General features: G+C 43.5%; 1 protein-coding gene across 1 annotated transcript in view; it reads left to right on the forward strand.

Moving 5' to 3' along the window:
* Positions 1 to 27,806, forward strand: part of hcn4 (hyperpolarization activated cyclic nucleotide-gated potassium channel 4) — a 62,245-nt gene that overhangs the window by 28,127 nt on the left and 6,312 nt on the right. Inside the window, exons 4-7 of the mRNA XM_047331684.1 lie at positions 3,606 to 3,767; positions 6,840 to 7,058; positions 19,105 to 19,251; positions 19,618 to 19,858. Coding sequence (XP_047187640.1) covers positions 3,606 to 3,767; positions 6,840 to 7,058; positions 19,105 to 19,251; positions 19,618 to 19,858 — 769 coding nt within the window. The remainder of the gene's footprint in view (positions 1 to 3,605; positions 3,768 to 6,839; positions 7,059 to 19,104; positions 19,252 to 19,617; positions 19,859 to 27,806) is intronic.

Below are 27,806 nucleotides of genomic sequence, written 5' to 3' on the forward strand. Positions count from 1 at the left end.
CAGAACCAATCTCGGGAACAATTTCTCCTAACTGGAAAGTCTGTTCCTGCTTGGCATGGGTGTATTTGAATTGATTACAGCTGTGAGGGGAGATATGGGAATCACCTTCCGCCAGTGACACGACTGTTTGGGTTGCAAACTGGAGATTTGCATGGCATTACCCGTGGCAGCTCTCACAGGCTTTATTCTCCACGCAGAGGTCTTTTGAGGGGACTTCCACAGTAGGAATGGAGCGGGAATTATTGTTGAACCGTAATGAGTCCTTCAGGCTGCGCTACAAGATACTGGAAATAATTATTCTGCTTCAGCAATAGACTGAAAGTGTAGATAGTTTTCAGTATATTGACACGTTCAATGACGACCCACGCAGTATGAAAAGACACAAGACAGTAGGGCATTTCATTTTTCATATTAAACTCTATGCCCAAATGTTAGCGAGTGCTTTGCTCAGATTTGGAGGTGAAGAAGCAGGACCCAAATGCAGAGTGCAAAAATACGTATTTTAATAATTCAAAATCAAACAGCCACGGAGGAAGAAATAAAAAACAATCCAACAACAATAATCAACAAGGACAAATCACTGGGGATCGAAACAGGACCAGGAAACACAGCAGGGGAGACAACACTGGAGATAAGATTTGCATTCTCACACACAGCCCCTCCAGAAGTGAAGTTCAGGAACATGTCGGGACTTCAGTGCATGTCTGAAAGCATCTCCAAGCAGGAGGTGAAAGGACACTGATGATATCACCATGACAACATAAGGGTTCAGGAGTCATTATGTGACAGACTATGTGGATTTGTAGTGTAATGATCTGGTTCAAAACCAATTGTTGATGGTCTTAGTTTCCAGCTATGGACCATGTTACAGCCTGTTGCTATGACAGTGTAATTTACTGATGAACACCACTGGTCAACTATATGTGTTGTTTTTTTCTTTATATAACAGGTCATGTGTCGGTGCATGTGTTGTGGATTGGGGGGGGGGGGGGCAAACAAGAGGCAATGAGCTCCACTGTGTTGACAGTAACTTTACATAATGTTTCCAGTAGTGGAGAACGGCGTCTCTGTTGCAACATTAGGATCAGGGCAATTCAGGCCAAAAAGTTGTATGCATCTGAAATGCTGTGCAGGGATTTTGAAATTGAACAGATGGACCCTGATGAAGCCCACAGTCTGATTGTCTGTGCCTACAGTATGTGCTTGGAGAATAAATTAATTATGTTTTCGCACCTGAGGAGTACATTGTTTTTTTCTCATAATTGTCTGCATTTTTCAACATTCAGCTTAATTTAAGTTCCTTACTTCACCCCACCGGAGGAGGCTGATGTTCTGACTGTAGACCAGTCCCATTTATTCCTGATGGAGTTGGGTCTGTCTCTGAGGACAAAGAATTAACAAAATTAAACAAAATCATTCCCCTTGTCTTAATTATTAAGCTTTTTAATTAAGTTTACCCCAAATATGCCCACATGATGAACAAGGTAACTTCATATTTGCATTGTACACCCTCCTGATGCTGCACTGTGTTCTCACAGTTGACCTCTGACTTTTCACTTCTGCCAACATAACATTATTAACGAATGTCATTACAGAAATATATTTGGGGGATTTGTGAATCAAATCTTTAGAATCATAGAGCATGAGGATTGTGGTTCATCCCACCATTCACGCCAGAATAGATATTTCATTTTTTCTCCTGCTCCTGCTCCCAATCACAAGTAGATTTTGATCTTTGAAAGCGGTGGAATGCCTCTTCAGTTTCGTCATTTTATCAGAACAAGATGAAAATAAAATGAAAATCATTCAAAAAATGTTACAAATAAATCTTCCCTCACCAACATTTGAACCTTAATATCTGCTCCTATCGTTGAGCATTATGTAGACAGTGAGGTACACAGCTTGATTCTTCTCATGCGACAAAATATGCAGATTCCTTGTGCAGATAGCCTGAGGGTAAATGTAATGTTGGAATGAGAATTATGTCATAAATTTAAAAAAACGATTCAAAATACAAACAATACACTGTGTGCTTGTGTGCTTTAGATGTCTGTCGGTCCTTAATGTCCTGGGAATTGTTGTCTTTGAAATATACATACATTACGCAGGAAACTGTATTTATATTTGAGAGCAGCCTGGTCTTATAAAGCTTCCCTCTCCTGTCTGCAAATGCGATTTCACAAATGAAAAATATATCAGGCTCAGTGTGGGAGATGGAAGGGGAATACCTCATGATTTATTAATTTGCCACAGAGCGAATTTAACACTTAAATATTCCGGAACGCCATTATAAGTCTCCACCAGGAAATTTGACATCACACAACACTGCATATTAGATAGCATAACTTATTTAACCCGGTGTTTAGGCTTTAAAGGCTGGCTTCTAAAAAATAAACAAGGAGGAGTATAAACTGAGGGCCGTTGGTGGTTTGAGCGAGAATAAGACTGCAGCTCGGCGCACGATTCAGCTTTGGTGATGTGAAAGTGCCCAAGGTTAAACGTGTTGAGCAAGAGCCCAGAGCCTGGAGGAAAGAGACACAGTAGGCGAGAGACACATACACTGTGTGTCTTTGTGTGGACGGACAGAAAGACAGAGGGTGCACGAGCGGGGACGTCTCCATCCACTCTTGAGATGAGCCTGGCTCCGCTCCTCGCCCGGGCACGTTTTCCTGAGTACACCTCTGGCTTCATGCCCGCCCGGTGACGGAGCTAAATTGATGTGATTTGATGGTGCAGCAGCACCCTAACTGTCCCAGGCAAACATGACACTGGTCCCTGCCAGCCTCTTTCTTAACACGCACAAAGAAGACATACACACACACACACAAACACACATGAACACGAAACACAAACAAGCCCAGTGCTTAAGGAACAAGGACTGAAGATTAAACGTTGGGTGACAAATATGATGATGTCTTTATCTACCCCCTCATCATCACCCACTGAACAACAAAGTGAGGATGAAATGTGCCCTCTTAAAAGGCACAGAGTGGTTTTTAATAAGGAGTGGAGCGATTAGCGGCGCACACTCTGGTCTTCATTGGGATTAAGAGGCTTTGAATGGTTGAGGCCATTAAAATCTACACCGGCCCAGAAGTCTTGGAGCGCCTTATGAGTATATTTATCATTAGGATTAACAAACGCAGCCTGTGAACACTCTCACCCCAGGAGCACAGCCACCTCTACCCTTGTACCATTATTGTGTTTTGCCGAGTGGCTGATGATAAGAGCGATTCGGCAGCGGGAGAACCTAAAGCTCCGGTCCCAGTCCGCCGGCCGCCCCCAGTGGACTGTTCTCAGAACAGGCAACATCTGCATCCACCTGCCAATCTGTGTGTGATGTAAAAAGCTGGTGGTTAACACAGGCAGACGGTACATTGTCGTTCTGTGTTCCCGAACCACAAACCAGGTGCATGACGCGATCATAGAATAGACCCAGAAGTCATTGAAGAAAAATCTCACTTGAGTTTGTGCATATATATATATGCGCGTGAGGGTGTGCTTTTGTATGCTTTGACATCTGGAGACCCCTGGCGTGTTGAGTCATTCTACCCGTAACCATTTTCTGCTTCCCTCCCCCCCCCCCCCCCCCCCCCCCCCCCCAGATCTTCCACATGACCTATGACCTGGCCAGCGCCATGGTGAGGATAGTCAACCTTATCGGTATGATGCTGCTGCTGTGTCACTGGGACGGCTGCCTGCAGTTTCTGGTGCCCATGCTGCAGGACTTCCCCCCCGACTGCTGGGTGTCCAAAAATAAGATGGTGGTAAGTGCCGCTCCTGCGCCGAGTCCTCCTGCCTGTTTCGAATTAGATTACGCCCGGTCTTATCTCATCTGTCAGCTTCGGTAATTACTGTACTAAAACCCTTTAACGTCCTGCGAAGGATTGCCTCGCGTATCTGTCATGTTAAACCCTGAATCAAATACATTCATCCGCTGCATTTGCCCACCGTTATTCAATTTGCTGATTGTTTTTATTTATTTTGGGCCTTTGACATGTGTCCCCGCTGTGAGGGGAAGAGAGAAAGCGCGGCCTGTGCACGGAGCATTGATTTCTTGAACAAGACAGACGTCCTCTATCCAATATTGGCTGCGTATTGACAGATCTCCAGTGAGCACTCACGCTGTGCCTTAATTTCGCTGTATTGTTAACAGCTGCAGGCACCGGAGCTTCAGTTTAAGCTCGACTCACAACGGAGCTCTCTCTCTTTTTTTGGTTTGTTTATGGAAGCCGACTGTGCCACTCCTGATGTGCGACTGCATCACCCGCAGCTGATTGATGGCCTCGTGTCAACTTAACGTGTTACACGGGAGCGTAGCCCCAAAGGAAACTCCGCTATCGCCAGGTTTTGTGCAGGGGGCCTGATCTAACATTAGTGAACGCTCCTCTCCTCGATCTGGGATACCAGTAAATCAACATATTGCACCGTTTAACCCCGAAGGAATCGTCGCCCCGTACTGATGGCTCATCAATATACGAGTCAATGTGTGTGTCAATAGGGCGTTGGTTTAGGGCTGTTGTGTGGTCTGCAACTCATCCCTGTGACACATTGAAAGGTGTCCACGTGGGGCAGTAAACGCTTCGTAGACTTAATAGGTTTATCGGCGATGTTTCGGCCAGGCAGGTTTTCCTGGGTCAATTTAATGCAATCAGTTCTTTTATAGTATCCGTATATTGATCACAGCTGTTCTCTGTCACAGTTCTCTTTGTAGGTAAATACACGACACTGTTCTGATTAGAATTGATTACTTACAATACGGAGCCAAATTCCTTGTCTTTGATAATTCAAGTCACATTCACAAATACAACAAAGAGAAACATAACAGATTTGGAGGCCAGAATAAACGTTTTATCTTAAACTGTGAGGACAAAAAAAAAAAATGCATATAGAGAGGCCACGTTTGAGCTCTACTCAAACCGCCTCCTATAGTCAGTTGATTGTTCAGCTCTCCGTGCCAGAACAGATGTCACATGAGTAGTTAGATAGCTCAAGGTATGATGTATTTGGTTCATCGTGCCTCACTGCCTGCCTGACATGCTCACTTGTTTCACAGAATCTGCCTCGCTTATATTTAATCATACGAATTGGCAGATGTTGCAAATCGCTGTCTCTTGAGATGTTTCACACTTGAGCTAATTTCCGCTTTCCGTTTTCCATACTTGTCTGTGCAGAGATGTGCATACACACTCAGGCGAGGTGGTCCTGCTGAGGGACAGTGTCAGAACTTTGGGATCAAAAAAAAAAAATTAAAATCAACTATGGTACTCCACAGCTTCTTTGACCAACTCTCCTGTTTATTCCACTTCCTGTCTTTATGTAGTTAAATATAGACTAAGATGCCAAATTTTGATTTATATCCTCTATGTTATATCTCTATGTTGCATGGTTGAGTCCAAATCTTCTCCTCTTCCAGTTGTATGTCTCTGTTCCCCTTTGACTACTTTATACATTGAGCCAAGCTGCAAGAGGATTATCTCAAATGACATAAAGCAGATTTGTCAGGCCACATAACGTAAACTGGGGTTGATCATTAAGTTACAGCACAGTATGCATGGATTAAGCTAGGATTTTGATGATTTCTCTTGGATAGATTACTTTTTATTCTGAGAAAACCCCTATCTGTACCTTACGTACACAGAGAAAAAAACACTGCACGCAAATGACAACAAGCAGAGGCAGATTGAAAATAGTCCTGCAGAGGAACATGAGACATGTCAGTAACTCCCGGCTCACATGGCAAATACTTTCTCATAAAATGATTTAATGCAGTTCTGAAGAGATTATATTTGTCCTTCATTTCTTCTTCTACATCGCGTGTTGAGTCATGTTTCCATAATTGACACTGGCTGTGGACCGCAGCACTAAAAACAACCTTTTGCATGTCGGGGCCCTGAGATGTGAGGAGGAACGATCTTAATGTACTTAGTTTAAAATCCCATGTGAGGGATGTTGCCTTTCATTAACATCAAAATGGAGTTTGTTTTGTTTCACACAGTAAACACTGTCTAATTAATTGCATTACATACAAGAATGGCTCTCAGTGTGACAGAATAACAAATATATCTATCTGAATTAATTCGAGCCTCGGGGGCAGGCACCTCTCCGATGGAAAGCTCTGTGTGTTTTCGCCCGCAGTACCTGGCAGACAAAGAGGTTGTTAGTATTGATAGACTCAGTCACAGTTGGTCTGCCCCTGATTAGAATCATTAGGAAGACATTTTTTTTTGTCTTCTTTTACAGTAGCTGTCCCATTATCTCACTGGGTCAATCGCTCCTTACCTTTTCAGGAGGGCACTAATACAATTGCTATCTCTCCTTGCTTCTCCGCTGTGGAAATGAGTTTGAAAGCAATTTGGACATGTCACCCCAGGAGAGAGTTGATATTGATTTGCCATGAACTGCCACCGGGATCTAAAGGAGAAAGAGGGGCAATTTATCTACAAATGAGAAAACTCACGGAGAAATCATATTTTTCTAAATAGCTGACCTACTTTCTGTCATGCAAGCCTCTTGTGGGTCTCACGTACCATCCGCCCATTCTCAGGGCTCTGTTTTAGGCTCCTGCCCAAATGTCGGCTTTCCTGCACGTGTTTGCATATTGAACAGTCCATCTTACACTGCCATCTGATCCGCATTGACAGAAGTTTGAGGAGGACATGTGCCATCAGTTTTGTCTTAAGTAACGGGATGTGTGTGAGCGTGTTTGTGTGAGCTGTCAGTTTGCCCATTGACCTCTTTTAATGTGCCATTCTCACCCTCATGAGAGAGAGAGTGCATGATAGAAAAGTAAAGTGTTCCAATGTACTCACCCTCACTAACTCCTCTGTTTCATCCAGAATGACACGTGGGGACAGCAGTACTCCTACGCACTTTTCAAGGCTATGAGCCACATGCTGTGTATCGGATATGGCATGTACCCCCCGGTGGGCATGACAGACGTGTGGCTGACCATCCTCAGCATGATTGTGGGCGCTACCTGCTACGCCATGTTCGTGGGCCACGCGACCGCGCTAATCCAATCACTCGACTCATCTCGACGGCAGTACCAGGAGAAGGTGAGTCAAGCTGACGCGCTGCTGATGGCTGTTTGGTCTGGATTCATGTGTGAGAGGGGGCAGAGGTGGGACCTCAGCCTAAAGCCCGGTTTCGCCTTGCTGTTAAATTTGGCATTTCAGCACAAAATATGTGTTTGTACAGCCACTAAACCGACTCTGACTTGTACGTATTGGAGCTCCAGGGTGTAAAAAAAAAAAAAGTCCAGGACTCCGGCACGTCTCTTTAGGTGTCGGCGAGTGAGGTTTACACACCCGGCGCTGCACAGCACTCGACTGGCTGACCACCGTTAAACAGGCACAATCAATTTTGTCCCCAACAGGGATAGAAACAATTCGGGAGAGGCAGGGATATATACACCAGGAAGGGGGGAAATCCCACGCGTCCCTCCCGGGAATCTTATTAATATACGTTTATGGCGATAACAATCAGAAATCACTCTAAAAATATGTGAATTGCGTGTGTGCTCAGATTTGAGTTGTGACTTCAAGAAGGAGTATGAATTATTTTGATGCAAATCCTCACAGATATTAAAGAGTCAAATGACATGACAATTTTCAGCAGTGCTCTAAGCAGACATATTCATCTTCTTTTTTGTTCAGGCAACTAATACCAGGAAATTGTCAAATTCTGGCCAGCAACTATGGGAGGTTTGAGTGACATGTGACTGTGAATGCTGTGCATCTCCAAAATGCTTACTTTTCATGAGCTATCAAAAGCAGCACTGTTCTCAGGTTTGTTTGGATAACAATAGGACGGCTAGGCGTCCACACCTTCTTCTTTCTTAACCTGGATCGGCATCTTTTGCTGTGAAATCGTAAGCACACAGACGAGATGCACAGCATCCCCAGTTCAGGGACAGGAAACCCCCGATGCCCGGCCACGACGGCTGAAACATGTGCCATAGTGCCGTGCCCTCTGTGGGTCCGGCGTGGGCGATAATGAGCTGAGCTGCAAGGCGGCCGCACTGTCCACCGTCAGCAACGAGGGGGGAGACGGGAGAGGATGGCCTCCAGGGAAAGGAGCCAGAGGCTCGTGAGACCCCACCCCAACGAAAAAAGGGAGAGTGGGAGTTAAGAGGACAGAGAGAAGGGGAAACAGGCAGATGGGGAGAGGGAACAGACTAGCTGATGTAATGGCTGTTTGCAGCCACATCTTCAAAAGGAGCAAAAAGGCCACTGGATAAATCAACACCTTGTGGTGAGCAACAAAATCCAAGAAGTAAAGAAAATGCAGGTAGGTACCCGACTCATGCAAGTGATCCGAGTGGCCGTTAATTGAGGGGCGGGTGAACTCCCGGCCCAGACACTCTCCGTTCGTCTGCCGCTCTGCTTTAGAGGTGTCTTGCTGCCAAGTGTGTAGACCGAACAGCTGGCCTGTCTCAGCACCAGTCAGCATGTGCGACCAAAGCCATTTCCTGCTGTTTTTCTGGGATCACCCCCTAAGGCGCCTCGAGAATCCCCCAGCCGGCTAAAAGAGGCTCCCCTGTGCTCCCACTGCTGCCCGCGGTGACTGCCTGCGGAAAGGTTATTACTGCAGATTGCAATTCCTTTTTAAGAGTGCGGATTCCCTCATTTGTCTTGCTACAAGCCTCAGCGATGAGACGCTCTCTAGCTGTTCCGCTCTGTGCTCATCTGGCTGTGGTAGCGAGACACTAGTCATTTCTACTGCACCGTACTTTACCCTCTCCGTTACTTAAAAAAAAGAATGTAATCAGGGTTAGTTCCTTCCAAGTCCTGAACTTCGTCTTTGCCTTTGCATCAGTTGTGTGACAATGGGATCTACCTCCTGGATATTTCACTCTGCCTACCCTCCAGAAGTGGACAATCCACTGGTCAGTCTCTGGAGCTTTGAGGAGACGGGCGGCTGTTCTCAGAGAGTCATGACAGAGGCAGCTGTTCCTGTTTGCGGGAATGCAGCCTGGAGGAAAATCTGCTAACTGTGACACAACCATCACAGCAGCCTTTGTCCAGCCCACCGTCATTCTGCAAGTTTTCTTTTAATATATATATATATATATATATATATATATATATATATATATATATATATATATATATATATATATATATATATAAATAATCCGCAATATGAGGATGGTGATATGACAAAAACAAAATACAGAACACCTGATGAAACCGTGATTCTGACCCACAGCAGCTTATAACCAGTGTAAATACAATATGGTTTGTGTCGTATGCGGTTTGTCTCCCTTGCAAAAAAGATTTTGAATCATAAAAAAAAAGAGCAGGCACACTGCATAAAAAAGGGGGGGGGGGGTTGAGAACGCAGCTTTGAAATATCAAATAGAATCACTTAATATTTTATCTTAGACTCTGTCTCGCTTTAGATATTTGCATATTATATGTTGTCTGTGCTCTCCTGTCAGGGCACTTTAATGAGCGTTATTGAACTTAGTGTGGGTACTCAGAGTACAAGGACACGGAAAAGCTTTCATTCTCATCAAAAGGAGTGTGGAGTCTATTTGTCACAGTGTTTTTAGTGTGTCGAGTACAATGAGAGGGAAAAAAAGGGGGGGGCTGAATTCTTGGAAAGCTTATGGAAAATATATTGTACTTTTTTAACATCAAGGGAAAAATTGAAGTTCTGACAAATCTAATCTAATAATTTTTTAATGTTCAATTAAAACACATATACATAAACATATAATTGTTTATGCAATGCTAATTCACTAAATTCATTTAGCATTTGTATTTCATTCATTTTGTATACAACACACAAAATATGTAATTTTTTTAATACATAATTATGAAGTTTATCACAAAAATATTTAAAGAATAATAGTGGGAATATTTTGTGTGTGTCTGAGCTGACTAGAACCTAAACTAAAAACCAGTTGAACTCATCATGTAACCAATAACCAATATTTTACAGTATCTTCCAACATTAATGAGATATAGTTCTCCATTTAAAGATCAGTCTCTTTGAGCTGCTCTGCCAGAGTTAGTCACTGCCTTGGTCCAGGGATAGTCTTTTAATACATCATCTGGTGTGCTGAGTCAACACATGCATATCTGATGTTGCAGTTTACAGACCGTGAAATATGAAAAAATTAGACATATACTCATTAGCAAATGCCACCCCCTTTTTTTCTGTTGCCAGTTGGCAAGTTGCTATGGATTGCTGTAGTTTGCAGTGCTGACTTTTTGTATTCGGAAGCCAAATATGCCCATGTTGATATTCCAGAGATGCTGTCGGCAAGACTACAAAATTGCATCATTAGCATATAGCAGCAGTCTGCAAAGTGGCATGAATGGTGATGCACTCATCTGTTTAGCTCCACAAATCGCTGATATATGTTTTGACAATCTTGCCTATCACACAATTATACTGAAATTCAAATGTGGATGGGAGTTTATATGAAAATTAACACGAGTTACTTTGGCGTGGAGCTGGATAGATAATGCAATATCCAGGTTATTGTATTACGGTTGTGTTGTGTATGACATTGGACCGTTAGTCGCTAAACACCGAATCCATGACAACACAAATTACCACCCACTTCTCACTGTGGGCCAGGGAGAGGATTTGGATTTGGACCACTGTTTAGCCAGAGAAAGAAGTTAAAGCATCAACAATGCCACTATTGACTGCGTGACACATTCATCCACTGTAAACGAGCTGTAGGAAGTAGAACATGGAATCCTCGCACACATGGCTGCGTTGCCAACTTGAGAGGCCATCTGTCCAGCTGGCATGCAGCGGTGACGTCCAGGTGACGCTTAAATTTAGATGTGAAACAAATGAGTGAAACCCCTCCGAGGGACTATGATGAAGCGGACCAGTCCTGTGAGGGGATCTCAGAAGTGTACAGTCGGGATAGAGCAAAGGAGGGGAGAATAAAAAAAGCTCTGCTCTCAAAGATGGTGAAATTATCATCAGAAAAGCGCGGGTATAATCTTTTTCTGAATAGAATTCTATTACAATGTGGAACCATGTGATAAACGCCCGGGCTGTCAGAAGCTAGCAAGCAGTCTTAAATGCTCTCTTTAATAGGAATCAGGCAGCCTGTTAGCTGTTACACAAAGTAGAGAGCCCGGCAATCACATTAAATGCGAGGGATTGATGCGTGGCCTCCACTGAGATGAAAAATGGCTATATTAGTTTCATTTTCGCTCGGCTAAAAATAAATGCTTGTCGCCAATCTCTTGCTGTGTGTAAACGGAGCTCGCTGATGCAGAATAATAATGCGTGTGCATTTTCTGCCTGTTTGCAACTCAATTTTGTTGCAGGTGTATCCGATTGCATAGATTAGGCCGGGTCCATATCAGATTGGAAAAAGATTACTGTAAAGCTCGGCTTGCCTCGGCGCTACCTCTCCTGTTCTGACTCCGTGCGCTAGAGGTGCAGTAGTGCTATAGTTACTGAGTGCTCCAAATCATTGGATTTGAATGCCCCTAGATCCCAAAATGAACTGTTAACATTTATTGTATTTGCTCCAAATATCAAATTCACAACCCACAGAGAACTACCATTTGAAAATCTGAAGCCATTTATTGTTTGGCATTGTGTTGCTTGATGAGTGACTTAAATGATATTGACGTATGTCAGTTTAACTTTTTGGTAACTGAAATAGTTTCAGCATTCAATATCTGTTTGTCGGATATTATAGAAGATTGGCTGGATCTCTCAAGCTGATGGGTGCCAGAGTAAATTTCTTTCTTTTCTTTTTTTAAATTTTACATTATTATTTTCTGTACCATCATAAATGTTAAATACTGTAAACATCTACACAGCAGCATAATGTTTCCCTCTTTAACACTCTACATAATATTTCTATATGTTACTGTAGGAAAGACTCCCACACCGCATTAATGGTAATATTCAACTAATCTGCTGGAGTCTCTCATCTCAACATTGAACCCCAGCATTTCCCAGCGAGCACTTCTCTTACACCACTCGCTTACACACTGTGAACTAGAATGGGTTAAACATCTTTCAAATTCCCCAAAGTGTCCCCACCCCCCACCCCTCTCTTGTCTCAGGCATGTTAAGGACCATTATCACAGGAGGAGAATTACATCGCCCCAGATTGGGGCCACAAGATGGCTGCGCATGTGACTGTGCATACAGGCTATACGCCTGCCACTCCGGCTCTCTGTAAGCCGCTGCTTATCTGTCACTATGGCCCACTGCTGTGGAAATTCATACAGCACACAGAGATGGGGATGGGGACACCAAACAAAAGAGATAATCTCGTTCATTTGTGTGTGTCGTGTGATCCATGTTGCGTTACGTACTCTGCGGAAACTCGATGATCCTTTCAAGCAATTCTCCTCTCTTGTTTTTTAACTGTGTGCTCTTAATATTATCCAGAGTGGGATAACCGAGCGATGTTCTGTTTGGTTGTTAGTAGGCGGTGATGAAATCAGAGTTGCCCAAGAGGGACCTGTGTATGAGTAGCGTGTTGTGGCACGCCAATCCCTAATGGCTGTACAAGGAAATGGCATTGGGGCTCTGCAGCCCCTCCCCTTTAAATCTCCAATTAACACTTGGCAATTAAACATGGCTCTTTAGGGAATAGTTAATAAGAGGCCCAAAGCTGATTATTTGAGGGTGAAGAGGCTCTAGAGATCTTTTGTTCTCCCACTTCAATTCGCCAATCAAGACCTTTGTAAATACAGTAAATAGTCCTCAGAGGGAGACTATGTTTGCAATTAATAGACTTGTCCCTTTCCCTCTAAGAGGAACTGAAATGTATTAGTGCCGTCAGGAAAGTAGAAAACCTTGGGTTAGGGTTTTCCCTATTTAGGCTATATATTTATTTAGTCATCTCTGTGACTGATTTTAAAGGCCTTAAAACCCCACGATGTAAAAGATGTAGGTCTCTCTCAACAACAGCCACAACTTGCGAGTGCCTTCTGGGGGTTAAGTCATGAATTCCCTGTGATATGAACCCAAGGACAGAGCTGTCAACAAGTTGAGCAGCTTAAGTCGGGGTCTGCCTTACAGTAACAGCCGTTCTCATTAGTTTGGGACCTGACTGATGGCATTAATCTAAACCCTGTTACATTCTCTTTTCCTCTCCGTCCGCCTCACAACTTTTACTGCTTAGTCAAGGACTGTTGACATGCCCCCCCAGGGTACTCTACACACTCTTTGAATGCACCACCAAAACCAAGTCAAAAGTGCAACCCAAGGTCAATAAACTGTGTATTTAATGTCACATGAAATGGTATACTTGCTGCATTTGCTAGTGTTCACCTCAAGTCTTTCATACAGATGTAGAGCATTTTTTTTAGGTGTAACATGGTGTTTGTAGAGAGCAAGGAAATCTCCATACAGGCTAGGCTCTCATAGTGACCTTTAACCATTCACACCTTCTTATCTACCTATGGCCTCGTTAATTACATCACTAAAGAATTCATTTCTAAATGGTCGAGTGATGATGCATGCACACTACCCTTAGCAGCAAAGTATATTATAATTATAATTAATATTTCATACTTATGATCATCGAAATTATTTAAAATTGTAAGTTATAAGGTAGACAAGTAAATGTACAGTGCACGTATGCCAATGTTGAAGAACCTTTATTGCCTAAAGGCTTTATTGAAAGAAAACAAGACAAAGAAGAGATGTCCCGCTTCAGGGGCCACTCACCTTCGTGGGGCGCGTAAACAGGGAGGGCCGAACCAAAATGAGACAGTCTGGTCTACGGCAGATTTCCTATTTGGCTTCAGCAGCGTGTTCCACCCTTACTGCTGTCGCCTAGCAACAAACTTGCAGTTGCCCATGGTTCGAAGATGAATCCTGGGATAGGTTGGCCTGGGAAGGATCCACCCGTTGGATCTTGCAGGTATAATGTTCACAATTTAATTTAGCTTGTACAAATGCTAACATTTTGTTCACAATTTAATTTCCGCTTGAACACATTTTGTTATTAGCCCTTAAATACAATTGATAAGAACGTCATTAGTTTTACAGACCCATTAGTCACAAAGCAAATTGTGCGACATCAAATTTTGACTTCTTGATGGGCTTAGATCAAAAATCAGGATTAGCAAAGCCATTACAACTTATCCTAAGTGGAACATGGAAGCCACCAAATGTATTGACAGTCCATGTAATAGTGACTGACTGACTAACATTGTCCTCCCTGGAGTCGCATGGCTAAAAACTCTGCTGTGGTTTGTAATTAGTTGAACTCAGCTATTGACTAGTGGAATATTTATAAAATCACCTGTATCACAACGTTGGCATAATAATTCCAGTATATAAAGGGAACGGCCAGTACAGCCAGTCCTGAGTTAAGTGTTGTTTTGACCGTTTTCCCAAGTTTTAGCTGTTTCCCATTTTCATTCTTATATTTGTGGGTTCAGGTGTTTAAGACTTTAGCTGGCCTCATTATATGACCCCTACCTTTTGTCCACGCACTGCAAGGTTGGGGACAAGGAGACAGAGAACAGTGGAGAAAAATAAATATTTAGAAAGTATAATTAAGTGGCTGACATCTCTTTTGGGAAATGAATTATTCATGTTTTATCTGGTCAAAATTTGCATCTGCTTTGAGAACTGCAGGAGAGAGAATGGAATGGGGGGTTGGGGGGTTGGGGGGGGGGGGGGATGTGATGAAAGAGAGGGGAAGAGTATGAATAGGAATCAGACCAAAGAATGGACACGTGGAGAAGGATCAAAACTGAGAAGAGAGGGACAGGATTTGTTATATTATATAGCATGAAAATGTAGTTCATAGAGCTCAGTGGGCAGAGTCTGCTGCTACTGTGATGTGGCCAAGGCTGGAAGCTTAAAGGCTCAAGTACATACACAAAATGTTGACTCTCTAATGTTATATACTTAAAGGACAGTAAGTTAAGGCAAGGTTCTTACAGTAGGGAATACCCTTGAGAGGTCACCAGCTTTTACATGCTCAGATAGTGAGGACCCTGTGAAATTGAAATACCCCAAAATTGATTATTTTAAGCATCCGAATTCAGTAACAACAAGTAAACCATGCAGAGTCAAAACCATGTGTTTGTCAAATTCTTTCATTTCACACAAGCTGCACAATCTGAGTTTGCCTTTCACATATGACAAAAGCAGCAAGTCTGAGTCAGATGCACTGATGAAATTTACGGATAATGTATGGAGCGGCATTTGCAGACATTTGCGTTCTCACATACTGTACAGCCCCTCCCACCGGAAAAGTTCAGGAAAATGTCCAGACTGCAGTGCATATCAGAAAGCGGCTGTATTCACTTAGATAAGAGTTTGATGATGTGTCCGCTGCGCGCCCACCTACACCTACAACCGTGCACCGGTCTGACGGACAGGTGTCAATCACGCTGTATCCACGCTCCAATGTATACGGTTCTTTATCCTCTATTTTCCTCTAAATGAGATCATAATTTACTAAATTAACATCATGCCCTATTGAAGAAGACTTGAAACTAGTGATGGGGACCATAATCCCCTCAGTAAAATTGTTACTGTTGTAATAAATGAGGGGTCATTTTCTCATAGACTTGCAACCGGTGAGTCGCCCTCTGCTGGTCATTCCAGACAATACAAGCTTCAGGCACTTCCTCAGCTTCATTTTCCGGACGCGGTGCCTGCGTCCAATTTTATATACAGCCTATGATCCAAAGGTGGCAAAAGCTGCATATCAGCTAGCTCACTTAACTAGCAATTGGTTATGTTGTTTGTGTAAAAAAATGACACGTTGGCGTTTTGCAGCAGTTGTCTGATGTGTTTGTTGATGTGATTTGTTTAACTTTTGGACTAAGCGGGGCTTGGCACCTCGTTTCCTCCCATGCTAAAATAAGAAAGCTGGCTGCTCGCCATTACCATACAGATGTGAAAATAGAATTAATGTTTGCATCTTACAAATTAGTATAGTTCCCAAAATGTGAAGCCAAAGCAAGAATTCAATGGTTCTGCTCGGCTTCTCTTAAATTTTGAACACCCCCCCCCCCCTCGCCCCGCAGCCCTCGTTTTCTGAGAGCACTGAGGGAGGTTGATGGTGGAATGATTACCTCCTTAGCGCTCACTATGATTTGATTTAGCCAAGTGGAGCGGGAGAGCAGGGATCTTCCTGGTGGCTGTGTGACAGTGGCGGTGCCGCAATAAGATAATTTCCTGTGACAGTGGGTGTTATCAGCTCATCATAGCATCAGGAGAGCACCTGGCCCCCGTACGGTCGTAGTCTTTACATCCCTGTCAGCCACCTCCTATGAGACTCATCAGTGATTAGTAAACACGAAACACCATCAAGCGAGAGACGCTGAGCTGCTGTATGTAGTGCCGTTGTACTCATCGCAATATAAAAGCAGGAAAACGATGCTGCGTTTGTTCATTTGACAAATGCCCGTTCATGCCTGGAGAATCAAATTGTAACACGCCGCAAAGCTGGAGATGAATGGATGTATTAGATGTTGACAACATTATTTTTCTTTTTTCATGAATGTAAAAAGAAGAAAAAGAAAAAGAAAAAAAAAAACCTGATTTGGAGATGCTCTGACGGAGATGATAATCCACGCCTTTGAAACAGTGCGCCATTGCCGTGGCATATCGAATGCAGGAGACATACAGACATTAGACAAGATGCAGAATGTGGGTTACACCTGTCATCTTCACCCTGGTATCACACACACAATCACACAGACACGCCATCTTCACTGGAACACTCGGCAGCCAATGGGACTGCAGCGGGAGGTGTCTGCATTTGTTTTCTCAAGCTCTCCGTCTCCTGGATTAGAGGAGCAAAAGTTATTCTCTGTGGAAGGATTCTATTTCATCATCAGATCAGTAAATGCTCACTTTTATGCCAAATGGATTGTGGGAGATAAAGACTGAAGCCCTCAACCCACTGGATATCTAAAAGCCGCTTTCCACATCTTGATAAATTGTCAAATACTTCTCTTGACATTCCTAAGAAGTGATCTCATATTTTGACTAATTGAGTAATTTCCTGGTGTTGGATGTATAGTATGATATACATATAGTATACGTATATGACCTGGCCTTATTTGCTTCATTTCTTGTAATAGAATGTATTTGCACATCTTTCACTTACAGCAACGTACATGCATTGTTGTGTTGTAGTGTTTTTTTCCCCCCGCTTACGATGCATTAAACATTGCGATTGCCAGCAGGGGCATGCAACAGTTTGAAGTTAAGCTGGACGTAATCAAGGGAGCTGAATCATCAGCATGCACGGAGGGACTCGCGAGGCTCCGGTCAAACACCGACTAACTTAAACCCATCTAAAGAGGGGGCAGGAGAAAAATGAGAGCTGAACACCGTGGAGGGTTCAAGGTCTGGGTTACATAAAGGAGGATTACAAAGACAGCAGGGGGCGTGTTTGTGTGTGTCAGTGGGTCAGTGCCAGCAGAACCTTGGCCAGACCTCACCTCAGTCCTCACCTCTGCATGTCTCATAGCACAGGTTTCTGACCCTATAGTATGCGTTTCTCTCCAGCTCCACAAACGCCCCCTGATTCTCAGGAAGCCTGAGAGCTTTCCTGCTCTCCCACACACACACACACACACACACACGACAGTCTGACAATGCACGAGGCACTTGTCCTTATCTACTGTGCTACATTTCCACAAGCTATGCCTTTTGATGATTTCCCCCAAGATTGCCGGTGACTAGGTTAGCGGAGTCGGATAACAAAGGAGACATCTGAGGTCAGCCGTGTCACCGAGTGGTGAGCCTGTTGGCGGCGTAGAAAACGGTGATCAAAGAGCACCTCCAGCGTCGCCCGATGAATGGTTCATTTCTTCCTTTTTCTTTCCTCCTCTGACGGTCAAGGATTCTACCTGTTATTATTCCCGAGGTGCTCTCAGTTCGCTTTGATCTGCATCTCCGCTCCTAGTGCCGCAGAATCTGTAAAAGGCCGACCGACAGACATTTCAATACTTTTACTTCAAAACAAACGAACACGAAGAGTGCAGGATACAAACACAAACACGGTTTGGTGAACATGGTGTTTGAGGAGCCACGGGGCTTTCTTTGTTATTAATTGCAACTCTACACTGCGTGTATATAAATAGGCGTTATCAGCAGGACACATTCACGCAGCGTGTGAATTAAGCAGGACACGGCGTGGATATTATATGGATTGAGATTTTTCAATTATTGTGTGCAAATGTTTATGATTTTATCTTTGGCTAAATTTGTGGTGTAAATTTAAATAATAATCTCAATATTAGTTTAGTTATTTATTTTTTACAGTGTTACTTGTGTAATGAAAAATGTATACAGTAATCCTGTTTGTTCGTAACACCCGGTTTGCATCTTCTGTTTGTCATTTCCTACACTCTTTTTCTTTGTATGCAAGCAAAACTATGATTTAAAACGTAGTGTAATTTTATCAATTTTACTATTTGTTTTCATTTATGATGTTTAACCTGATGCATGAAGACACACACACACAAAAACATATAATAACACACATAGACGTAACACGTACATAGATGCATGTAGTCACACACACACACGCACACACATACTCTTCTAGCACCTTTTTCTGGATTTGTGATCACGTCACACACTTTTTTTTCTCACACTTTTTTCGTCCTAATATCTAAAAACATGCAGGCAAGTGTGTGAATTGATGTAGTCAGTTGATGTAAATTATTTAAGTGCCATAAATTAATGTCAATACAGGTTCAACTCTTCTCATTGCCTGGTGTCGGAATGCTTGTCACACCAACAATCATTTTGTAGTTTTGTACACACACACACACACACACACACACACATACACTCACATGCTGACTGATTCTTCATTGCAAATGACAATTCTGTCCACACTACATGTAAGAACAGTAAAGTAGGATCAGCTCTCACCTATACCTGAACTCCCCATGAATTGACGACATGACCGAACTCTTCCCAACTGCTGCATGTCTTTTAAGAGAGACTGATGGAGAGTAAAAAGATTGATGGAAGCCTGAGTGTTGTTTTGTTGGACATAACCCGCGAGAGCCCCAATGGCCTGTATCTTTACTCCATGTCCTTGTGTTTCTGACCTAAAGCCTTTGAGTGACCTGATTGCTGTGTGTCTCTGTGTCCCCGCAGTACAAACAGGTGGAGCAGTACATGTCCTTCCACAAACTGCCGGCAGATATGAGGCAGAGAATCCACGACTACTACGAGCATCGCTACCAGGGCAAGATGTTCGACGAGGAGAGCATCCTGGGAGAGCTGAACGAGCCTCTCCGAGAGGTGCGATGAGTGTTCTTGTCTGAGTTTGAAATCCGCTGCACACGTGGCTGTGACGCATTCGGAAGCCTGCGTGCTGCTTGACATTCCCCTCAGTTCAGTTCACATCCACTGACATTTTACCCTTACACAAGCAGTGGGAGGGAAAAAAGATGTTTTCTCTCAGGGCCCAATCCAAAAAAGAGTCAAACTGAGAGGAGCTCAAAAATAAAACAATGTTCCTGTTGCCTGTTGACTCTATTATGCCGCTTGTCTGAAAATGTGACAGGTCAATGCATTTTGTAAAGCGCCCGTTCTTTTCTGCTGTTCTTACTAACAAGTTGTTGTTTTTTTCTCCTTTTTTCTTCTTCTCTCTGCGTGCTCAAACAGGAAATTATCAACTTCAACTGTCGAAAGCTGGTGGCATCCATGCCTCTGTTTGCCAACGCCGACCCCAACTTTGTCACCTCCATGCTCACCAAGCTGAAATTCGAGGTGTTCCAGCCTGGGGATTACATCATCAGAGAGGGCACCATCGGCAAGAAAATGTATTTCATCCAACACGGAGTTGTCAGTGTACTAACCAAAGGCAATAAAGAGACCAAGTTGTCGGACGGCTCCTACTTTGGAGGTAAGACGAGCTAGAGCTGCACCTGAAACACAAACTCAAAGGACACACACACACACACACACACACACATCTTGCTGTGGAGCTTAAATCTGCACCGTTTTGATATTAATAATGCCTAAATTTCATTTAGTACCTCAAGAGGATGGCCTGAAATTTTAATTTGTGAGGCAACAGCATTCAGATAATGCTATTCCGGCTCTGATATCGTTGTGAGATTGCAGTGTTATGTTGTGCCGAGCTTGTCACCTCACTTAAAATTCTGCCTCATGGTTTATGCAGGACCTTTCCTTTAATTCACAGCGCTGTCTTTTAAATGTGGGACAAACCCAAATTAAGAACGCAGCACTTGCTGTGGTGCAAATGAAGAAATGTGTCAGGAAGGGTTCCACAGAAATGATGGAAAGATGGCAGGCAATCTATCACTTCACATGCAAAAAAGAATCAACATCTTTGACAACGTGACCCCACCTCTCTCTAGGGGCCATGTCGACCAAAATGTTCCCTCCCTTGTGTTCTGACCCCGGGCTGCCGCCAAGGCTCCTGGTGTTGCAGCCTGTTGAGCACTTATTACTTTACCAAGGACACAACATACATTTTTCATTACACAAGTAACACTATAAACATATCAGTAATTAAACTAATATTGTTATTATTTAAAAAAGAGGTGTGGACCAAACTGTGGAAGTGGATAAGAAGTTATGTCTCCCCCTGTACTGGTTTGCCATATCATAGACATAATGCACAAAAATAGATTTTTGAATGGTTTTAAGCAATTATTGTCTTTTTTTTTTATAATAACCTTTTTATAAGTCATGCTAGCCAAATATTACAGGCCTAATCTCATCTTAATGCATTAGCATGAATGCATCCACTTCTGACTTTTTTCTTACGTAATAAAGGGTAGTGTACGCACTAGGCTCTACGGTTTCAGAACAGAAACTGGCTGGGCTTTAATCTTAAGCCTTGGATGTGTAATTATTTTCTCTTCTTGCACATTGGCACAATGTTTTTGACTCCATTATCCTGTGATTATTCCTGGCAGCGGCACTCCGCTGGGGGTGTGTGGGCGGGGGGCTGGTGAGGTAAGCCCAGAGCCACTGGGAGTTTGTTACCAAACACGAGTTAGTCATTCATGAAATTAATTGGTGCAGGATCAGCACAGGGAGTGTGTGGCACGTGTGGATCTCGGTGTGGCTGTCAGTATCAGCGAGCAGGAGGTCAAAAGCAATGAGTATTTTTTTATTCCCCCGTTTGTTTACTTTTATTATGTGCAGGAACGCTGACATCTGCAGTGTTTTGATCCTTGCGCGTTTGACGGGGTGTGCTTGTGATCATGAGGATGAGCAGCGGAAGTTGGCCAGTTGCAGAAGAGCATTCGTCATTTGTCAAGCACACTCAGTGTTTGCAGGCCACGGTTTACGGTACAGCAGATCGCGTGTGGCCGTCAGCATGGCGGCAAGCTCGTATACCATAGCTCATTCATTCATAGACAACCTGAATTATTTACACAATTATATACTTAGCAGTCTGCTCCAGTTTGTTAGCTGTTGGATTATCTCGAGCCGGAGAGCCTAAAGTCTAAAGTGGACACGACATGTCCTGGACGGGAGCGTCGGCTGGGCACACAGCGATCCAGTGGATAGGGGAAATGTGATGTGACTTCAGTACTAACGCCAAGGGACACATGGATCGCTGCCAAGCCCGTTCTCTGGATGCTGCTCTGGGCTCAGAAAGAAAACACGCACCCCTCCTTCCCGCTCCATCGCTTGCCTCCTTCTCTCCTTGTAGTTCAGTATCGAAACACTTATCGAGGCAGCATCTCCGCTGCCCGGACGGAGCAGGTTATTTTGTTGCTATAGTTAATCCTTTGTTGCCTCCAGTAATTGATGTGTTGCCGGTGCCGACTGCGGCTCTCTCTTGGTTGGAGTGGGGCTCAGTGACCTTGCGGTGGCCCTGCATGCCAGTCAATGGCGCTTCTCAAAAGCTGCCTCTGATTGCACCACTACGATGGTTCACTTGTCCTCCGAGTGAGTGGGTTTGCGACGCAGCCCTGTGAGTGGCCAGGCGAAAAAGAAAGAATTGGAGGTGGTGGAAGAGGGGAGAAAGTTGACTGCACAGTTTGCAATCTCCTGTGTCATCTTTTGTGGCCAGCCTCTGATTGGTTCCCTGTAAATATGGTCTTTACATCCGTAGTCTTGTAAAGGCCTGGGTTAGAGAACTAATACTCCTGCCATCTCGCCTCTCTTCCCCTATTGTTTTTTTACCCCTCCCCCCCCCCCCTGAGCCCAGAATGACTGGTCTATCAAGCTGCCAAATGACCACCCTGACTGAGTGAGTCAGAGAGAGAGGCTGGCAGCAGCAAAGGCCCAGGTAATCCTCCCCGTCCTTAACCCAGTTAACACCTCTGCACCTCTTGTTCTGAAGCAGCTTCACCTGGAGGGCTGAGGCACGGCAGCTGCTGAGTGACAGAATGAAGAATATGATAATATATAGAGTGCTCTCATATAACATGACAGGCTTGTTAGATGATGAACGATACAATGCGGTGTTTTGATGCAGTGTGTTGAGATATGACACGAGGCGCTGTGAGACGTTGGGCTTGTTGTTGTTGTGAGTGAGGGGAGTGTCGTCTTTTGTATAAGTATGGGCCCAATGCTTGTGGTTCATGCTTTTTCTGATCTCTTCTTTTCCTTTTTTTTTATACACTCAAGGTTATTACTCTCTCTAACTTACTCTCTACTGCAAGGTCTCTTATTGCACTGGCCAATGTTAATATTCAGTCATAATTGTTGATGAGAAAAAAAGTGAATCGAGACGTCATGATTGGACTGGATGTAAAGTGATGGAATGACCAAAGTTATTTCAAACGATCGGAAGGGGGACATGGATGCCTGCACCAAATTTCACCACAGTCCATCTAAAAGTGATTCCACTCAAAACCACAAATGTGAACCTCTCAAGGTAAGGTGGGGAGATCACCAATGTCATTGATCTTCATCTTCTGGGGGACATGGATAATGGACAATGTGGTGGACAGAGGTGACATTGCCATCATGCCAACAGCATCACAACATCGCAAAAATAGAACAGAATAAATGCCATTAAGACCTATTAAACCAAACATGGGCTGAATATTGCATTTGCTATACTAGGGATGGGACGATACCACTTTTTCGTGTCCGATCCTGCAACCTTGAGTATCTGCCGATACCGATCCGATACTAATCTGACACAATCTTTTCCCCACTCGTAAAATAAAATATGAATAATGCATTGTTCAGGATGCACTTTGCTTAACATAGGCATCTAAAACCTCATACTCAACAATGAACAAATGATCAACTCCCCTAAAGGCAGACACACATAGCCAGCAACATGACTGAGTTATGGAATACTGCTGTTTTATTTCTCACATAACCATTCAGACAAGCAAAAGACTAATTGAACTGTAAACTGTTAAATATGATGCCAGAATGTCATTCAAGGCTTAGTAGATACGTAAATAGGCCTTTATTTGGTATGTTTACTGTAACGTATCGAATCAGATATTACTTCTTGTTTCTTCTGATATCCAATCATTTTGGCCAATATTGCCCCAATACTGATACTGAATATCGGATCGGGACATCCCTAGTTCATACTGTCCAAACAAACATCTGGTCCTTGAATTGTTTTTTTTTACTGGGTCTTTTGTTCCTCACCAACATAAACGTCACCCAGCCCCCGTTCAGGGGGTTATGAAGAGACTCAATAAGATGCGACAGGACCCCCAGCTTCAGCTGCGGTGCTGAAAAACACCAGATCTCCTCTACCTGCCTAGGCAATGCTAGCCGAAACGGAAGGTGTTCGCGCAGCAGCTATGCTAATGCTGTGAGCGAGTGAGCATGGCATGTCACGGGGAATCAGGCAGCCCGCTGCCGATCCTTCAAAGGTTAGAGAGCGTACACTCCGCGGGCTGTGGGCAGTGTCGGGGAGGGAGATGGGAGCTGACAGCGGGACTCAGAATCCAGGTGAGCTTTGCCAAACCGGGCTGCAGGACACAGATACTTCATCACAGACCAAGCAGCCCTGCTCATACTCATTAACTCACGTCCATGCACACTTATGAGCAGGGAGGGAGGCAGGTACAACCACACACACACACACACACACACACACATGGAGTCATATAAAGATTGAGGCACACACACGAGTTGAAGTTATTTAAGAGCATTTTTGAAAGGCCAGCATTTGCACATGCATACATACAATACCTGCATGTTGTGCTGTACCTGCTCATAGTCAATAATGTAGATTTTAATGCAGCTGTAGTTGGAAAAGTTATACTGAGAGAGAAAAGCTTTGATCGCCCAAACTTTAAATTCCTATTGAGTTAAATGTAATCTCATAGAAAGGGTTTCAAGTGTTCCTTCACATATACCACTAACAAAGAAAGACAACAAATTTCACTGTCCCCCTTGTGTCACAGTGTACAAGCAGAAATGCACACGAGCATGTGAAGACAGCAGCGCACTGTACACAGGCTGCCTTATATTCCGTTTTTTTCGCCCCTGCTTGCTCAGTCGCACGTGCACAAACACGTTTCTGTACACTGACGTCCCGCGTGGCTCGCAGTCTGCTCCCCACTTTGAAAGCTGGTGCAAGGGATTCTGGGCGCAGCGTCTTTCTAATAAGAGCCCGGGACAAAAAGGCTGCATCATGTGTTTTTTCTCATCAAGGTCACATCACATGACGTCTTACTCCCCCCTACTCAGAGCATCAATTTGAATTGCTCTCATTCATTTTTTGATGAATGCATTGTCGCCGAAGTGTGAAAATTAAACACATCAGCGTTATGTTTAAATAAAATCTCCTAGTGGAGTTTTTATTCTGGAAACTATGTCAGTGGTTTCCTGAACACAGATTCAGGAACAGATATCGCTGCTGGGCCAGATAAACCTCAAAGCAGCATATATTGGTTATCTTGCATCTTGGCGGTGTTATAGCTTTGCTAATTTGAGCCAACAAAGTCCCCAATTTTAGATTGATTATGAGTCATCTCTTTGTCAGTGAGGACCACACAGGAATGAATGTCTGTGGAAGCTGATCGTCAGGTTGAGGAGAAAACACACTTACAGAGTACAGGCAGAGCTACACCAACAAAGCCCATTCTGTGATTTCATGCAGTGAGTCACAGGAGATGTGAGTAAGCAGTGGGAGTAGAGCATTCACAAATAAACTGAATGTTACCCACAAACCGTCCTCAAAAGTCGTCTCGGGTTTAACAGTGCAGCATGCAGAAGTTCACATTTCACACACAATTATTACACAAATAAACATGGAATGAATACATAATAAACATCCAAATAAATATAGGATAAATAATGATATACGGGACTAAGTCTAAGTAGGGAGCAAATGTTTTGGTTGCTGTCTATGAAACCGTCTACTGAACAAACCATTTTCATTTTTTAACCGTTTTTCTCCAAAATACATGTATGAAGCCCATCATACATATTTTCTATTTACATGAAAGTAGAGCTGAACAATTGATCGAACCAAAAACACAGTATGGTCGAGTGCAACATCCAAATCGCAGGAGCTTAAAATTTTGACAAGGTGAGAGTCCCGGGCAAAAATCTCACCATCATCATATTTATATTATTTTCAGTGAAAATCAAATGCAAAAAAATGACAAACATTCCCACTGAAATCTTGCCCCATATTGCAGAATACCGGTCAACATAATCACATAGTCTTTGCACATCATTCAGCCATATTGAATCCACTATCACCAAATACAACCCTTGTTTAATTTGGACGCCACATTTCTCTTGGCTCACAATGTTACATTTTCAGATATTCAGGACAGCGCTGATCTTCAGAGCAGCCGCCTGCATATAGCCCCTCAGCAGAGATGTCCGCTAATCTCTTATTGTGTAGCCCGAGGCGGGTTGCACCATACCCTGCCATGGCACCGCTAAGTGTCTGGGCTTCACTTGCCTGCTGCAAAGACAGTTATATGAGGCCAGAGGGCTCACAGCAGCTCAACGCCTCATCTTGGCAGTATTGGCTTCATCCAGAAAGCCACGGGACAAGAGGATTTAATACAGAGCCACGGTGCTCCTCTCCAGAGGGGATTACTGGAGCAGTGCTGCGGGAAATGGACCCCCGGCACAGCTACGACCAGGGCTGCCCCGCCAGCACACACTGAGAGTACACACTCACAATCACATGTGCAAACACACATTGTGCACACACAGAAGAGCATGGTATTTTATCTTTCACATTCACACAGCTCTATGGGATAACCCGGCCATCATCCACTCACCCATGCTCTCTCTCACGCCCATGCACACACAAACAGCAGCACACTACATACGATGTTGTTCTTATGCTTCATATGCACTGCATATTCCTCGTTCACTGTCCTGTCACATCATGCATTCCCTCTCCCTTTATCTGTTACCCTATCTCAATTTTCAAACCATTGCGTACAATCATAACCGTTTCACACTCAGTGACCAGAAGAATACAAAGTCCTGTACAATCTATTGCAATCCAATGCAGTTAATGTGCCGTGAATGCTACGTACCGTAGGTTGACATTGTGAAAATGTTGCATGCATCTTGTGTAGGGATGTACTGTATCTTCAGAAGACTGGGAATCGTGGTTTTGTTAAATGTCAATAGAAGCACTGCTTTTAAGGGGGTGGGAGGAGTTGACATGATGTTACCAGCCCCTGAAACACATCCAGTCTCATTATGACATTTTTTATATGCACACCCACAAAGCTCACTGTCATCATACACACATACAAAAACAAACACTACATACAGGACTACGCATGTTATTGATTAAAGTGGGCATTTCCGCATTCATTACAAGGTGGCTCAGCTGTATGTGTGGCTACACGTTAGTTAAAGACAAAAACAAAACCTGCATGCAACAACCTTTCATTGACGGCCAGTGTCTTGAAAGACAAAACATGTGAGAGAAGTGAGTGCACATGTGTCTGTGTGTTTGTGTGGCTGAGCTGAAATGGTTTCTGAGAAAGAGGGGTAGCGAAGACGGGAAGTGAGGGTTGAACAGGGCGGAAATCCAAAGAGAAAAGACACCAAGGGAATGTGTATGAAAACATGGCACACCGACAAATACCTGCGTCAATGTAACCTAATTCCTGTCTATATAAATACACATGCATACACTTTATAGGATTATACATATATATATATATATATATGTGTGTGTGTATATATATATATATATATATACACACACACACACACACACACACACCTTCATATAAGTTTATTCATATACATTAGATATAATGTGTACATATAGAAGATATAGCTTGTATTTTCACTACCACCTCTCCCATACTGCCTTGGTCTCATGAATAAATTAAATGGCATGCGCATATACAGTATAGTATGTTTACATCCATTTGTGTACACACACACACACACACACACACACACACACACACACACACACTCACACACACTCACTCACTCCATATGCAGACACAGGCTCTCGTATAGACCCATCCTACTTGTGCCTAGTTGTGAATGCTGGCACATGCGTCATCTGTATGCAGTACAGACATTGGACCTGCACATGCACGCACGCACACACGTACGCATGCACGCACACACACACACACACACACACATACACACACACTGTCTCTTTGCCAGAGCTCTACAACAGTGCAGCTTGTTTAATGGAGCAGTATTTTCCTGAGCAGACATGGCAGATGAGGCCTGGCAGACCTCTAAGCTCTAAAAAAGGCACTAAGTGCTGCAGTGGTGGATTACAGAAAAGTTTTAGTTTTTAATGCTAAAATAAATGAAACAACTCTAGATTTCCCACTTGGCTGAGAAAGTTTTTATAGTGTGTTGTTTTGCTGAGATGAATATAACCATACGCTTTACGTCATGTTGAAAAAGCTAAAGTTAAATCA

This window comes from Scophthalmus maximus, chromosome 4 (assembly GCF_022379125.1).
Source record: "Scophthalmus maximus strain ysfricsl-2021 chromosome 4, ASM2237912v1, whole genome shotgun sequence".
Taxonomy (NCBI): Eukaryota; Metazoa; Chordata; class Actinopteri; order Pleuronectiformes; family Scophthalmidae; genus Scophthalmus; species Scophthalmus maximus.